This window comes from Ranitomeya imitator, chromosome 1 (genome assembly GCF_032444005.1).
Source record: "Ranitomeya imitator isolate aRanImi1 chromosome 1, aRanImi1.pri, whole genome shotgun sequence".
NCBI classification, from domain to species: Eukaryota; Metazoa; Chordata; class Amphibia; order Anura; family Dendrobatidae; genus Ranitomeya; species Ranitomeya imitator.
Window position 1 is genome coordinate 200,679,522 of NC_091282.1, and position 15,933 is coordinate 200,695,454.

At 47.5% G+C, this 15,933-nt stretch overlaps 1 protein-coding gene across 5 annotated transcripts in view; it reads right to left on the bottom strand.

The window, feature by feature from the left end:
- Positions 1-11,387, bottom strand: part of DTWD2 (DTW domain containing 2) — a 326,367-nt gene extending 314,980 nt beyond the window's left edge. The window contains exons 1-3 of one of the 5 annotated variants that reach the window (XM_069753359.1): positions 11,334-11,386; positions 8,671-8,745; positions 193-534 (exon numbers count right to left, since the gene is read on the bottom strand). In XM_069753359.1, coding sequence (XP_069609460.1) covers positions 193-534; positions 8,671-8,684 — 356 coding nt within the window. In that variant the 5' untranslated portion in view covers positions 8,685-8,745; positions 11,334-11,386. Of the gene's footprint in view, positions 1-192; positions 535-8,670; positions 8,746-11,320 lie in introns of all 5 variants that reach the window. The other 4 variants (XM_069753370.1, XM_069753350.1, XM_069753384.1 and 1 more) reach the window with 4 other exon arrangements.
- Between the last annotated feature and the right edge of the window lie 4,546 nt (positions 11,388-15,933).

Consider the following 15,933-nt stretch of genomic DNA (forward strand, 5'->3'; position numbering starts at 1 on the left):
GGACCGCTCGGAAGGTGCCCAGAAGATGAACCCTTTTCTTTTGGAGCGTTTTGACTTAAAAAAAAAAAACAACTTATCACCACAGCGTTCTGTAATACCATTAGTCTGAGTGCTGTCAGTTTTTTTTCACAGACAGGACTAAAGGTACAGCAGTGTGAACATAGCCTTAGGCTTTATGTGAACAACTCTCACCTGCAGCGGGCACACCGGGCTCTCTGGACAGCACCGTTTTCCACAGGAAGGGCAGAAAGACCTCGAAAAGCTCCTTCATCATCTGATAATGTCTCATCTGCACAGTACAAATCACAAAATACATTTTCCTGCGTCGGACTGGTGGTCTCAGTTTTCATAGGTTCTGATGACTGTTCCGGAGATGCACTGAGGGGGTTTCCAAGTACATTAAGGCAAGGCTGATCACAATGAGATAACTGCGGGCCTCTGGGCAGGGTCTCACATGTACTGTCCTCACTGCCACCTGCAGCATCTAGATCCATGATATCATTCAGGCTCACAGACGTCCAAATCTTCGGCTCCCTAAACAGAAAGAACAAAAAATTGATATGGAAGGAGGAATAAGCGCCCAGTAGCCATATCAAGGGTCATGTATAAGGCCTGTACAGCAGGACACATATTCTGCCTTGTGATACAATCTATGATATTAGGGAAAATGTCTCTGTAATACGGTGTTAACAAATCATTCCCGCAAAGTTTTCGTCCTATTGCTCATTTTGCCTTTCCACCCAGATAATTCTTCTCTTGTCAGTTCTATTTAGAAACAAGAAATCCCTTGATCCTGCAGAAATCATTTTTCTTTTCAACTCCTGACCCACCTGCCCCCTCCATATGCCAGTAACTTTTGCAGTGACTGATGAGTTATACAGGGAAAATTGACCTCCTGTTTCTACATAGAGCTTAGAAAAGTTTAGCTAGTCAGTTTTTAAGCACGTGATGTGATAGACCTAATGGAAAACAGAATAATTAGCTGGGTAGAAGGGGAAAATGAACCATTGTAAGTACACAATGCTATTATAATATGATGATTGCAATATATTAGACGGATACAAATTTAGATGAGTGTTCCTTTAAAGAGTAACCGTTGTTCTAATTTTGATTTCATAAATCCAAAGTACACATGAAAAGAAGAAACTTTTTTCTCCTAACAGAGATGGATGGATACATATTTTTACATTTAGTAAGATAGGAGTTGGCAGCTGGTGCTTATAAGATTCTATGTAATGGGGAGGGTGATGAGAGGAAGGGGAAGCTTTGCCTTTAGCATAGGGGACAACTTGCTGATACTGAATGAAGCAGAGGCAGAGTATGCACCCCTCTGTTCAGGATGGGGCTACAGAGCCCCATTCTTGGGGTTCCAATGGCCTGCTCTCAGGATCGCTGGAGGTACCCTAGAGATCAAAAAGTTATTCCTTATCCTAGGATAACTTTTTGGGGGGAGGAATAAATCTTTAATCATGTTTGGGGCGTATGATTCTTTAATTGACATGAAAAAATCTTCAAGTCCGCTTAAAAAAACGAAAGAGCGAGACTGTCCGTTTTTACTATCAGTGTGGTTTTTTGTTGGCCATCTGTGTGTACATGTGCACCATCCGTGTGACATTCGTGTGCCACGTACTGGAATAGAAATGACATTTTTATGTGTTAAACATGTGCAAAGATAGTTAGATATCCATTAGATATATAATTGTGCACTGCATCATGGGTAGCTTACTGTACATGTATTAACCAAATAAATAAAAGAAAAAAAACAAAGTGAAGCCCCCCATTTTTGGTAACCTGCAAAGGTAATGCAGCCAGCTAAGAGGTGTTATTATCAGGCTGGCAAGGTCCATGATTATTGGGCCCTTCCCAGCCCACAGTTGCCCCAGAATTGGAGAATCACATTAGATGCTCCAATTCTAGAACTTCGCCTTCACTCTTCCCGATGACCTGGTGCATTGGCAATCGGGGTTAATGGTGCTTGGGGTTGATGTTAGCTGTGAATTGTTCAAAAAGTGGGTGGAGCTGGCATTCAAATTACACAAGTCAACTCATTTGTGCAACTCATATTGCTTAAAGGGGGTCACCGAGAAATATCACAAAATAAATAAATAACACAAATAAAACACTTTTAAATATGAAACATTTTTCTAAATACTTTTATTTAGCAAAAAAAGCATGGCTTATGTAGCACAATCTGTCAGAATTTTAAAAATAGCAACTTCCATCTAGCAGTGTGCAGCCATCCTACCTGGTGAGGAGCGATACAAACGTACTCCTTGCACTGCACTAACACTGTCAGGGTGACTGATGGATGCTCACTATCAGTGTCCTGTCAGGGTGACTGATGGATGCTCACTCTCTACCAGTCTCCTGTCAGGGTGACTGATGGATGCATACTCTCTACCAGTGTCCTGTCAGGGTGACTGATGGATGCTCACTCTCTACCAGTCTCCTGTCAGGGTGACTGATGGATGCTCACTCTCTACCAGTCTCCTGTCAGGGTGACTGATGGATGCTCACTCTCTACCAGTGACCTGTCAGGGTGACTGATGGATGCTCACTCTCTACCAGTGACCTGTCAGGGTGACTGATGGATGCTCACTCTCTACCAGTGTCCTGTCAGGGTGACTGATGGATGCTCACTCTCTACCAGTGTCATGTCAGGGTGACTGATGGATGCTCACTATCTACCAGTGATCTGTCAGGGTGACTGATGGATGCTCACTATTTACCAGTGATCTGTCAGGGTGACTGATGGATGCTCACTCTCTAACAGTCTCCTGTCAGGGTGACTTATGGATGCTCACTCTCTACCAGTGATCTGTCAGGGTGACTAATGGATGCTCACTCTCTGTCAGTGTCCTGTCAGGGTGACTAATGGATGCTCTCTATCAGTGTCCTGTCAGGGTGACTAATGGATGCTCTCTATGAGTGTCCTGTCAGGGTGACTGATGGATGCTCACTCTCTATTAGTGTCCTGTCAGGGTGACTGATGGATGCTCACTCTCTACCAGTGTCCTGTCAGGGTGACTAATGGATGCTCTCTATCAGTGTCCTGTCAGGGTGACTGATGGATGCTCACTCTCTATTAGTGTCCTGTCAGGGTGACTGATGGATGCTCACTCTCTACCAGTGTCCTGTCAGGGTGACTAATGGATGCTCTCTATCAGTGTCCTGTCAGGGTGACTGATGGATGCTCACTCTCTACCAGTGTCCTGTCAGGGTGACTAATGGATGCTCTCTATCAGTGTCCTGTCAGGGTGACTGATGGATGCTCACTCTCTACCAGTGTCCTGTCAGGGTGACTAATGGATGCTCACTCTCTATCATCAGGGTGACTGATGGATGGTCACTATCAGTTTCCTGTCAGGGTGACTAATGGATGCTCACTCTCTACCAGTCTCCTGTCAGGGTGACTGATGGATGCTCACTCTCTACCAGTCTCCTGTCAGGGTGACTGATGGATGCTCACTCTCTACCAGTCTTCTGTCAGGGTGACTGATGGATGCACACTCTCTACCAGTCTTCTGTCAGGGTGACTGATGGATGCTCACGCTCTGCCAGTCTCCTGTCAGGGTGACTGATGGATGCTCACTCTCTATCAGTATCCTGTCAGGGTGACTGATGGATGCTCAATCTCTATCAGTATCCTGTCAGGGTGACTGATGGATGCTCTCTATCAGTGTCCTGTCAGGGTGACTGATGGATGCTCACTCTCAACCAGTCTCCTGTCAGGGTGACTGATGGATGCTCACTCTCTACCAGTCTCCTGTCAGGGTGACTGATGGATGCTCACTCTCTACCAGTCTCCTGTCAGGGTGACTGATGGATGCTCACTCTCTACCAGTCTCCTGTCAGGGTGACTGATGGATGCACACTCTCTACCAGTCTCCTGTCAGGGTGACTGATGAATGCTCACTCTCTACCAGTGACCTGTCGGGGTGACTGATGGATGCTCACTATTAGTGACCTTTCAGGGTGACTGATGGATGCTCACTATCAGTGACCTTTCAGGGTGACTGATGGATGCTCACTATCTACCAGTCTCCTGTCAGGGTGACTGATGGATGCTCACTCTCTACCAGTGACCTGTCAGGGTGACTTATGGATGCTCACTCTCTACCAGTCTCCTGTCAGGGTGACTGATGGATGCTCACTCTCTACCAGTCTCCTGTCAGGGTGACTGATGGATGCTCACTCTCTACCAGTGACCTGTCAGGGTGACTGATGGATGCTCACTCTCTATCAGTATCCTGTCAGGGTGACTGATGGATGCTCACTATCAGTGTCCTGTCAGGGTGACTGATGGCTGCTCAATCTCTATCAGTATCCTGTCAGGGTGACTGATGGATGCTCACTCTCTACCAGTATCCTGTCAGGGTGACTGATGGATGCTCACTATCAGTGTCCTGTCAGGGTGACTGATGGATGCTCACTCTCTACCAGTATCCTGTCAGGGTGACTGATGGATGCTCACTATCAGTGTCCTGTCAGGGTGACTGATGGATGCTCAATCTCTACCAGTATCCTGTCAGGGTGACTGATGGATGCTCACTATCTATCAGTGTCCTGTCAGGGTGACTGATGGATGCTCACTCTCTATGAGTGTCCTGTCAGAGTGACTAATGGATGCTCACTATCTATCAGTGTCCTGTCAGGGTGACTGATGGATGCTTAATATCAGTGACCTTTCAGGGTGACTGATGGATGCTCACTCTCTACCAGTATCCTGTCAGGGTGACTAATGGATGCTCACTCTCTATCATCAGGGTGACTGATGGATGCTCACTATCTATCAGTGTCCTGTCAGGGTGACTGATGGATGCTCACTCTCTATGAGTGTCCTGTCAGAGTGACTAATGGATGCTCACTATCTATCAGTCTCCTGTCAGGGTGACTGATGGATGCTCACTCTCTACCAGTCTCCTGTCAGGGTGACTGATGGATGCTCACTCTCTACCAGTCTCCTGTCAGGGTGACTGATGGATGCTCACTCTCTACCAGTCTCCTGTCAGGGTGACTGATGGATGCTCACTCTCTACCAGTCTCCTGTCAGGGTGACTGATGGATGCTCACTCTCTACCAGTATCCTGTCAAGGTGACTGATGGATGTTCACTATCAGTGTCCTGTCAGGGTGACTAATGGATGCTCACTCTCTATGAGTGTCCTGTCAGGGTGACTAATGGATGCTCACTATCTATCAGTGTCCTGTCAGGGTGACTGATAGATGCTCACTCTCTACCAGTATCCTGTCAGGGTGACTGATGGATGTTCACTATCAGTGTCCTGTCAGGGTGACTAATGGATGCTCACTCTCTATGAGTGTCCTGTCAGGGTGACTGATGGATGCTCACTATCTATCAGTGTCCTGTCAGGGTGACTGATGGATGCTCACTCTCCACCAGTATCCTGTCAGGGTGACTGATAGATGCTCACTCTCTACCAGTATCCTGTCAGGGTGACTGATGGATGTTCACTATCAGTGTCCTGTCAGGGTGACTAATGGATGCTCACTCTCTATGAGTGTCCTGTCAGGGTGACTGATGGATGCTCACTATCTATCAGTGTCCTGTCAGGGTGACTGATGGATGCTCACTCTCTACCAGTCTCCTGTCAGGGTGACTGATGGATGCTCACTCTCTACCAGTCTCCTGTCAGGGTGACTGATGGATGCTCACTCTCTACCAGTGACCTGTCAGGGTGACTGATGGATGCTCACTCTCTACCAGTCTCCTGTCAGGGTGACTGATGGATGCTCACTCTCTACCAGTGACCTGTCAGGGTGACTGATGGATGCTCACTCTCTATCAGTATCCTGTCAGGGTGACTGATGGATGCTCACTCTCTACCAGTCTCCTGTCAGGGTGACTGATGGATGCATACTCTCTACCAGTGTCCTGTCAGGGTGACTGATGGATGCTCACTCTCTACCAGTCTCCTGTCAGGGTGACTGATGGATGCTCACTCTCTACCAGTCTCCTGTCAGGGTGACTGATGGATGCTCACTCTCTATCAGTGTCCTGTCAGGGTGACTGATGGATGCTCACTATCAGTGTCCTGTCAGGGTGACTGATGGCTGCTCAATCTCTATCAGTATCCTGTCAGGGTGACTGATGGATGCTCACTCTCTACCAGTATCCTGTCAGGGTGACTGATAGATGCTCACTCTCTACCAGTATCCTGTCAGGGTGACTGATGGATGTTCACTATCAGTGTCCTGTCAGGGTGACTAATGGATGCTCACTCTCTATGAGTGCCCTGTCAGGGTGACTAATGGATGCCCACTATCTATCAGTGTCCTGTCAGGGTGACTGATGGATGCTCACTCTCTACCAGTATCCTGTCAGGGTGACTGGTGGATGCTCACTCTCTACCAGTCTCCTGTCAGGGTGACTGATGGATGCTCACTCTCTACCAGTCTCCTGTCAGGGTGACTGATGGATGCTCACTCTCTACCAGTCTCCTGTCAGGGTGACTGATGGATGCTCACTCTCTACCAGTGACCTGTCAGGGTGACTGATGGATGCTCACTCTCTATCAGTATCCTGTCAGGGTGACTGATGGATGCTCACTATCAGTGTCCTGTCAGGGTGACTGATGGCTGCTCAATCTCTATCAGTATCCTGTCAGGGTGACTGATGGATGTTCACTATCAGTGTCCTGTCAGGGTGACTAATGGATGCTCACTCTCTATTAGTGTCCTGTCAGGGTGACTGATGGATGCTCACTATCTATCAGTGTCCTGTCAGGGTGACTGATGGATGCTCACTCTCTACCAGTATCCTGTCAGGGTGACTGATGGATGCTCACTATCAGTGACCTTTCAGGGTGACTGATGGATGCTCACTCTCTACCAGTCTCCTGTCAGGGTGACTGATGGATGCTCACTCTCTACCAGTCTCCTGTCAGGGTGACTGATGGATGCTCACTCTCTACCAGTCTCCTGTCAGGGTGACTGATGGATGCTCACTCTCTATCAGTATCCTGTCAGGGTGACTGATGGATGCTCACTCTCTACCAGTGTCCTGTCAGGGTGACTGATGGATGCTCACTCTCTACCAGTCTCCTGTCAGGGTGACTGATGGATGCATACTCTCTACCAGTGTCCTGTCAGGGTGACTGATGGATGCATACTCTCTACCAGTGTCCTGTCAGGGTGACTGATGGATGCTCACTCTCTACCAGTCTCCTGTCAGGGTGACTGATGGATGCTCACTCTCTACCAGTCTCCTGTCAGGGTGACTGATGGATGCTCACTCTCTATCAGTATCCTGTCAGGGTGACTGATGGATGCTCACTATCAGTGTCCTGTCAGGGTGACTGATGGCTGCTCAATCTCTATCAGTATCCTGTCAGGGTGACTGATGGATGCTCACTCTCTACCAGTATCCTGTCAGGGTGACTGATAGATGCTCACTCTCTACCAGTATCCTGTCAGGGTGACTGATGGATGTTCACTATCAGTGTCCTGTCAGGGTGACTAATGGATGCTCACTCTCTATGAGTGCCCTGTCAGGGTGACTAATGGATGTCCACTATCTATCAGTGTCCTGTCAGGGTGACTGATGGATGCTCACTCTCTACCAGTATCCTGTCAGGGTGACTGGTGGATGCTCACTCTCTACCAGTCTCCTGTCAGGGTGACTGATGGATGCTCACTCTCTACCAGTCTCCTGTCAGGGTGACTGATGGATGCTCACTCTCTACCAGTCTCCTGTCAGGGTGACTGATGGATGCTCACTCTCTACCAGTGACCTGTCAGGGTGACTGATGGATGCTCACTCTCTATCAGTATCCTGTCAGGGTGACTGATGGATGCTCACTATCAGTGTCCTGTCAGGGTGACTGATGGATGCTCACTCTCTACCAGTCTCCTGTCAGGGTGACTGATGGATGCTCACTCTCTACCAGTATCCTGTCAGGGTGACTGATGGATGTTCACTATCAGTGTCCTGTCAGAGTGACTAATGGATGCTCACTCTCTATGAGTGTCCTGTCAGGGTGACTAATGGATGCTCACTATCTATCAGTGTCCTGTCAGGGTGACTGATGGATGCTCACTCTCTACCAGTATCCTGTCAGGGTGACTGATGGATGCTCACTCTCTACCAGTCTCCTGTCAGGGTGACTGATGGATGCTCACTCTCAACCAGTCTCCTGTCAGGGTGACTGATGGATGCTCACTTTCTACCAGTCTCCTGTCAGGGTGACTGATGGATGCTCACTCTCTACCAGTCTCCTGTCGGGGTGACTGATGGATGCTCACTCTCAACCAGTCTCCTGTCAGGGTGACTAATGGATGCTCACTTTCTACCAGTCTCCTGTCAGGGTGACTGATGGATGCTCACTCTCTACCAGTCTCCTGTCGGGGTGACTGATGGATGCTCACTCTCTACCAGTCTTCTGTCAGGGTGACTGATGGATGCTCACTCTCTACCAGTCTCCTGTCAGGGTGACTGAACAGAGGAATGTGCCTTCACGATTCCTGACAGGACGTTGCTCTGACCTGTCTCGAGCAGATGTTCTTTATGCAGCCCGTCCTACTCAGTTTTTTCTGAATTCTAGGACGGGTGCACATTGATTTATGACAGATGCCATCTTTAAAATTCTGACAGCGTGCAGTAGGTAAAGCATACATGTTTGACAAATAAAAGGTATTTAGAAAAAGTTACCATCCGCATTTCATGTCTTCCCGGTTTCCTCATAGATTGTAATCTTCCTAGCAGGGTCCTCATTCCTCTTGGCATCTGTGGATTTATGAGATTATTGTTAAACTGTAATGTCTTTTATTGTCTGTACAAGTCCCCTCTAAAATGTAAAGTGCTGCCGAATATGTTGGTGCTATAGAAATAAAATTATATTATGAAGTTTTAATATTTAAAATGTGTATTATTTATTTTATCTCAATTATCAGAGAACCTTGGGTGTTGACCCACTGCGCCATGGGCCAGGCTTACCCTGGAGGATCATGATTAAGTTTCTACCAGGTGTTCACTAGGACATCTGATGGTGAGGATAGGCTGGGCTGCCGGTAGACACCAGGTATCACTCCAGGGCTGTCCCTGAGGCTGCAGAAGCTGACCAGTGGGTCAGAGGCACAGGTATGGAGTACAGGAGGGCGAGACAGAAGTGTAGTCAGATAGCCCGATGGTGGGGAAGACAGCATGGGTTCACTATTTAATGCATGAGTCAGGAATGGAGATGTAAAGCAGAGCAGGTAAATAGGCCAGGTCGATAAATGGGAGACAAAATACAGAGCTATGCATAAACCAGGGACTAGCAGGCTCGGAACCAACTTTCGGGCAAGGAAGGGTAGGAGGAGCTGCCTAATATATGCCCTTCTGGCACAGGAAAGTTTTATACTGAGCAGTTTACTGTAAGAAAGTCTTTTTCTGCTCCCAGGCACATGGGTTAGACGGTGCACAAGTCTAAATGGCTTGGATCCCCAACCTGTGTCACAACATAAGGCAAATAATCCATTAATTGTATACAGTCCATCTTTGAGGATGGGGTGGACCCAGGGTGGGTTCTTCATTACCCCTGTACACTGCTTCGTACCCCCTTCATCTATGCTATACAATATAGTACACAGATGATAGAATCTTCCCTGGCACAGGATGTCGCTCGGCAGCAGCCACATTCATCTACAGGCTGCACCCACATAGTGAAGGTGGTCGTCATGTGTGAATTGTGTCCTTACAGGCAGCATGACAGACACATTCACAGGGATCATTAAGGATATGTGCACATGTAGATCCTCTGCGGATTTCTCCACACCTGTTTTGAGAATTCAGCAGGTAAAAAGCACTGAGTTTTACCTGCGGATTTACTGTGGATTTGATGCGTTTTTTGAGCGGATTTCACTGCGGTTTTACACCTGCGGATTCCTATTATGGAGCAGGTGTAACTGCTGCGGAATCTGCACAAAGAATTGACACGCTGCGGAATAAACAACACTGCGTTTCTGCGTGTGTTTTTTTTTTTTTCTGCAGCATGTGCACAGCGGATTTTGCTTTCCATAGGTTTACATGGTGCTGTAAACTCAGGGAAAACCACTGCAGATCCGCAGAAAAATCCACGTGTGCATATACCCTAAATATTCAGGAGTCAGTGGAAGATACGGGGACTTGGACATTAGAACTAGTGATGAGTGCACATACTGGGGTAAGGCATTATCGGAGCATGCTCGGGTGCTAGCAGTGTCTCCGGGGTGCAGAGTCCCCGCAGCTGCATGTCTCACGGCGGTCAGACAGCGGCAACACATGCAGGGATTAACAGACAATCTTTGCATGTGTTGCTGTCTAAGGGTGTGTTTCCACGGTCAGGAAACGCTGCGTGTTTGACGCTGCAGAGACGCAGCGTCAAACCCGCAGAGTCCAGATGTTACAGCACAGTGGAGGGGATTTCATGAAATCCCATCTCCACAATGCGTGGTAACACGCACCCAGCGGCCCTGCGACTCCGGACATGCGGTGCGTCTTTTTAGATTGCAGCATGTCCGTATACCTTGCAGCGACACTGCGCCGCTGCAACGTATAACACAGGGCCCTATGTGTGGGGTGCGATGATACCAGATGTGTGCAATGAACATATCCGGCATCATCGTGTCCCCAGAAGGGGGCAGAGCGAGTTTGCCGCTCCATCAAAACCGCCGGCCATCCTGAATATGGACACGTACCCTTATAGCCGCCAATCATGCAGCTGCAGGGACTCGGACATATCGAGCACGCCGGAGACACTGCTAGCACCCGAGCATGCTCCGATAATGCCATACCCCAGTATGTGCGCTCATCACTGATGGCAACCATATCATACACAATAGTGGCCTCTGTTCAGAACAGATATACACAGGCGGACACAGTATTCTATGTATGTACACAAGCAGTGTCTGTGTGTATATACATATATCCCTATGCGTGTACGTATATACACATTTCTTTCTGTATATTACTGAGTATGTGTAATAAATATATATATTATATATACTGTATATGCATATATACAAGCGCACATAGAAAAAAGAATGGACGCTGCGCTGCCAATAGAAATAGTGAGTTTGTTCCCACAGGTTCCCCAGCACAGAGGTGTCACCAGTGCTCATGTGCTGGGGCAATTATTAAGCATTATTAAGCGCTTCATTGCTTTAGTCACGGTGCCATCCGCAAGTATCCTGTGTACAGACGGCTCCCGCCATTCAGGCAGGAGTCTATCCTCTGACTACAGCGATCACAACACTGACTGCGCGCAGAATGAATGGGGAATGATCATTCACTGAGCTAATAAATAGGGAATAATAAGGAGTATACGATCACGTGCACACACAGAGAATTCTCACCACAACCTAGGAGCCATATGACGTAGCACAGCGTCTGCTAATCCCCACTGCGCAGGCGCCAAAGCACTGACCATCGGTGATAGAACACAGGGAAGAAGAACCGCCAATAGGAACAGAGGGGCGTGACCCAAGCGTGGCGAACACCCAGTCATTATTAAACTGTGTCACATGACTCCTCAGTAATCCGGTCAGTGCATGCTCCCTTTGCATCTGACACATCAGTGGCCATGTTGGATAAGGGAAAAGTGCCATAACGCTATAATATTGTTGTGAGGCACAAGTACATAGAAGAAATCCAACCACACAATTCATATAAAGACCATTTCCAAAGTGATGTATAAATAAAAAAGGAGAGAAACGATGCAAACGAAAAATATAATCCAGGGACATAATCCTCCCCACAGTACTCATGAGTGACTAGTCCACCTACAAAATCCCTATGTCAGAAATGAGGGAATTGCCAGTGGTCATGAAAACCACACAGCTGGAGAGGCAATTCACACAAGTGTAAGGAGGAAGAGCGGGCTGCGGGCACCTGTACTGCGCCGGGTGTGGAACTGTTGAGGCTGAGTCTCAGGTTGTCCGGGGGAAAGAATAGGGAACCGGACAGACCTTTTCACCCGGAAGCAGGGGGCGTGGCAAACAAAAGCGTAAGCAGCGACGACCAGTTCCCCGCCGACAGCAGTTGTGTGCGCAGCATGCTCCGCTTAGCGTGCAGCAGCACCGCAACGTACCGCGGGCGGCAACACGAGCACACTACTGGGACCAGCAGCAGAGGAAGAGCAGTGGGCTGAGTGCTGCGCACGGGCATAGGAACCAGGGCCGTGCTCAGGACTGTTCATTGTAGCCCTCTTTGCCACACTGCACACCGTAGTTCTCTCTTGACAATAGACTGTACGCAACTCCTTTGACCCTTCATAACCCTATTACACATAGTGTCCACCTACTTTTAGACCACCTTGTATATACAGTACGTATTACATTTATGCGTATGAATCCACATAGAGACTATAACCAAAATGCATTGTACAGGACCAGGGCAAGCAGCTCTCTAGAGACGCACTCACACACCCCACACAGCAGTAGCGTAGCTACCGGGGGAATCAGAGGGGGGCGGTCACCCAGGGCCGATACAGTTACATTCTGGGGCAGAGCAGGGAGAATCGATCTCCCTGCTCTGCCGCCGGCCGCTATGGGGCCCCTGAGCAGCGACATGGCATCCTCTCTCGATTCTATTCCATTTTATATTAAAAAGTCAAATGGTGCTCCATCCTTTCCAAGCCCTGTCGTGTGCCAAAACAGTAGTTTCCCCCCACATATGGAACATCGGTGTGCCCAGGAGAAATTGCACAACATACTGTATGTTGAATCCATTTTCTCCTGTTATCTTTGTGAAAATACAAAACATGTAGGTCTAAACTAAAATTTTTGTGACAAAAATATAAATGTTCATCTTAAAATGTGATGTGGTAAAAAAAAAATAATTTTGTTGCAAAAATGAGAAATCACTGGTTAATTTTTAACCCTTCTAACTTCCTAACAAAAAATATATATATTTGAAAAATTGGGCTGATGTAAAGTAGACATGTGGGAAATGCTATTTTGTGTGACATAACTTTCTGGTTTACCAGCATAAAAAAAATTTGAAAATTGCAAAAGTGCTTTCCAAAGGGCGTTTATGCCCAATTCTCAGTGCAGGCACATGCATACCAAATACACCATCGGGGATTCTTCCCACATATTACTGCTCTTTCCATATTATACCACTATTGGAAGATTGCCTATACTCGAGTCTAACAACCAATTGTGGAAATACAGTGTTTTCCTATACCTCCATGCCTCTAGTCTGAGGAAGCTCTGAGTTAGAGACCAAAACGTCACAAGAAATTAGGACTTTCTAATATTTAATAAATCAATTGCATACAAAAACATTTTTTTGAGAAACAAATGTTACCATTATTAAGAAACTACCGGAGACTAGACGGAGGTGGACATGATTTGGGGATGGGTGGACTGAGAACTCCTGCAGCTTTTGTTTGTGTTGAGGTGTAAATTTTAAACAAGAGTGTTGTTGCTTTAAGAGGAAGGGGTTTAGATGTTTGTGCCTGGTGTATTACTGTGAGGAGGGTGGGGCTTTATATAGGGGAGGAAACTCTGGCTCTCCCTCTTTCTCTCACAGGATGGACAGGAGGAAACATTTGCTAATTGAATTGAATGGCTGTTGCTGCCACCTGATATCAGCCCCCACAGTATTGTATTGTATGCTAATGACATGTTGACCTAACTTGTTGAAACAATGAGCCCCTACTAACGCAGTCATGGCGGGCAGTGAGTGGGCACTAATTACTCAGCACATGGCGGGCATTGAGTGGGCACTCCTAGTGTGATGCTGCACCTTGCTCTGGAGAACACATCATGGGCCCAGTTTTCAGCCCTGTCTCTCATCTATTGTATGTAGGTAGTGTGACTGACTGGGGACACAGACCTTGCCATTTTCCGCACATACACTTATGGCTGCAGGCAGCTTACACTAGACCTACATATTATATTTTCTTACAAGGTATGTGCAGCTGGTGATTAGAGAGCCTGCCTGTAACTGCTGTAGAGGAGCAGGCGGCTTCTCCTTTATTGTTACAGCATATAACACAGCATTGCCCATCATCGAATGTATCTGACCTTATGATGGGACATTTTCCAGTATCAACCTGTAATATACCTTGGTTGTAAACTTACATGGTGTTCTCATCTTCACTTATCCCACATCTTGTGCAGTTGGGGGGGGGTCCTTGAAGTTGGTTATAAATTGGTCTGAGGGATCCATTGGGATATGGATTCCTCTTTTTGGAATTTAATTTGGTTCTTGATCTGGTGAATGGTAGAGGGGATTTTCAGCAAGGGTTTGTTGAATCCTCAGGAAGTTCAAGTGAACATTGGAACCCTGTGGTTGTGGTGCTCCCGAGCTAGTGGGGTAACGGCTGGGAGTAATTGTTGGTACATTTTATGTTCACTTTTTGTTTGGTAATCACCAGATCTTATGAGCTTCAAGGACTCCTCCCAGCATGTTAATGTTCTTTATGCTCTTTATGCTTTGATGTTTTATTGTATGCTGTTTTAATTCTTATATTGTCCCCTTCATATATTGGCAGGAATGGTGTATATCAACCGAGTGCTTAATTTTATATTACCTAAGATGGTGGATAGCACAGACTGAGTGGATTACCTGGAGCCGGGCAGTTGGGGGGGTCATTGAAGTTGGTTACAAATTGGTCTGGGGGATGCATTGGGATATGGATTCTTCCTTTTGGTATTAAATATGGTTCTGGATCTGGTAAAATGTGGAGGGGAGTTTCGGCAAAGGTTTGTCGGATCCTCAGGAAGTTCAAGTGAACATTGGAACCCTGTGGTTGTGGTGCTCCTGAGCTAGTGGGGTAACGGCTGGGAGTAATTGTTGGTACATTTTATGTTCACTTTATGCTTGGCAATCTCCAAATCTTATGAGCTTCAAGGACTCCTCCCAGCTAGCTAAGGGTATTTATGCTTTGTTGGGTTATTGTATGTTTGTTTTAATAAAGGTGTGTATTAAAAAAAAAAAAGCACTTATTTGTTTCTTTTTTAGTGGGTCCTTGAAGCTAATTATAATTTGGTCAGTAGGGGTAATCATCTCAGGTATGGGAGTTGGAAGTTTCGCCCCCAGCATTTCGACCCCAGCATTTCGCCCCCCAGCAGTTCGCCCGCAGGTACACTTCGCCCCCGAACATTTCGCCCCCAGCATTTCGCCCCCAGGTTGTTTTGCCCCCGCACATTTCGCCCCCGCACATTTCGGCCCCAGCAATTCGCTACCTGATGTTTTGCCCCCGGATGTTTTGCCCCCAGCAGTTCGCCCCCGGATGTTTTGCCCCCGGATGTTTTGCCCCCAGCAGTTCGCCCCCGAATGTTTTGCCCCCAGCAGTTCACCCCCGGATGTTTCGCACCCAGCAGTTCGCCCCCGGATGTTTTGAACCCAGATGTTTCACCCCCAGCAGTTTGTCCCTGGATGTTTCGCCCCCAGCAGTTCGCCCCCAGCAGTTCGCCCCCGGATGTTTCGCCCCCAGCAGTTCGCCCCCGGATGTTTCGCCCCCAGCAGTTCGCCCCTGGATGTTTCGCCCCCAGCTTTTTGCCCCCAGATGTTTCGGCCCTAAATTAGGCAGGGAATTTCAGCCTTGTGTTTTAGCCCTAAGATCTCTTTTACAGTAGCCACTTTCCCAAGTGCTAAGCACTGGAAAATCGCTAAGAAGATTGCCAATTTTGAATATACTAGATGGTGGCCAGATTCTAACGTATCGGGTATTCTAGAAGGTGCAGCCACGTGGCATGTTGCACAGGTTATGTAGTATATTGGACAGTCCACGTAGTACATTGCACAGGCCACGTAGTATATTGGCCAGCCGACGTAGTATATTGCACTGCCCACGTAGTCTAGGAATGTGGGCACTATATTCGTGTTAAAAAAAATAATAAAGATATACTCACCTCAGGCATGGGCCCTGAAGTCCTCACGCCTCTCTGCAGTGCTTGCGGTGGCTTCCGGTCTGAGCGTAGGACCTGCAATGACGTCGCGGTC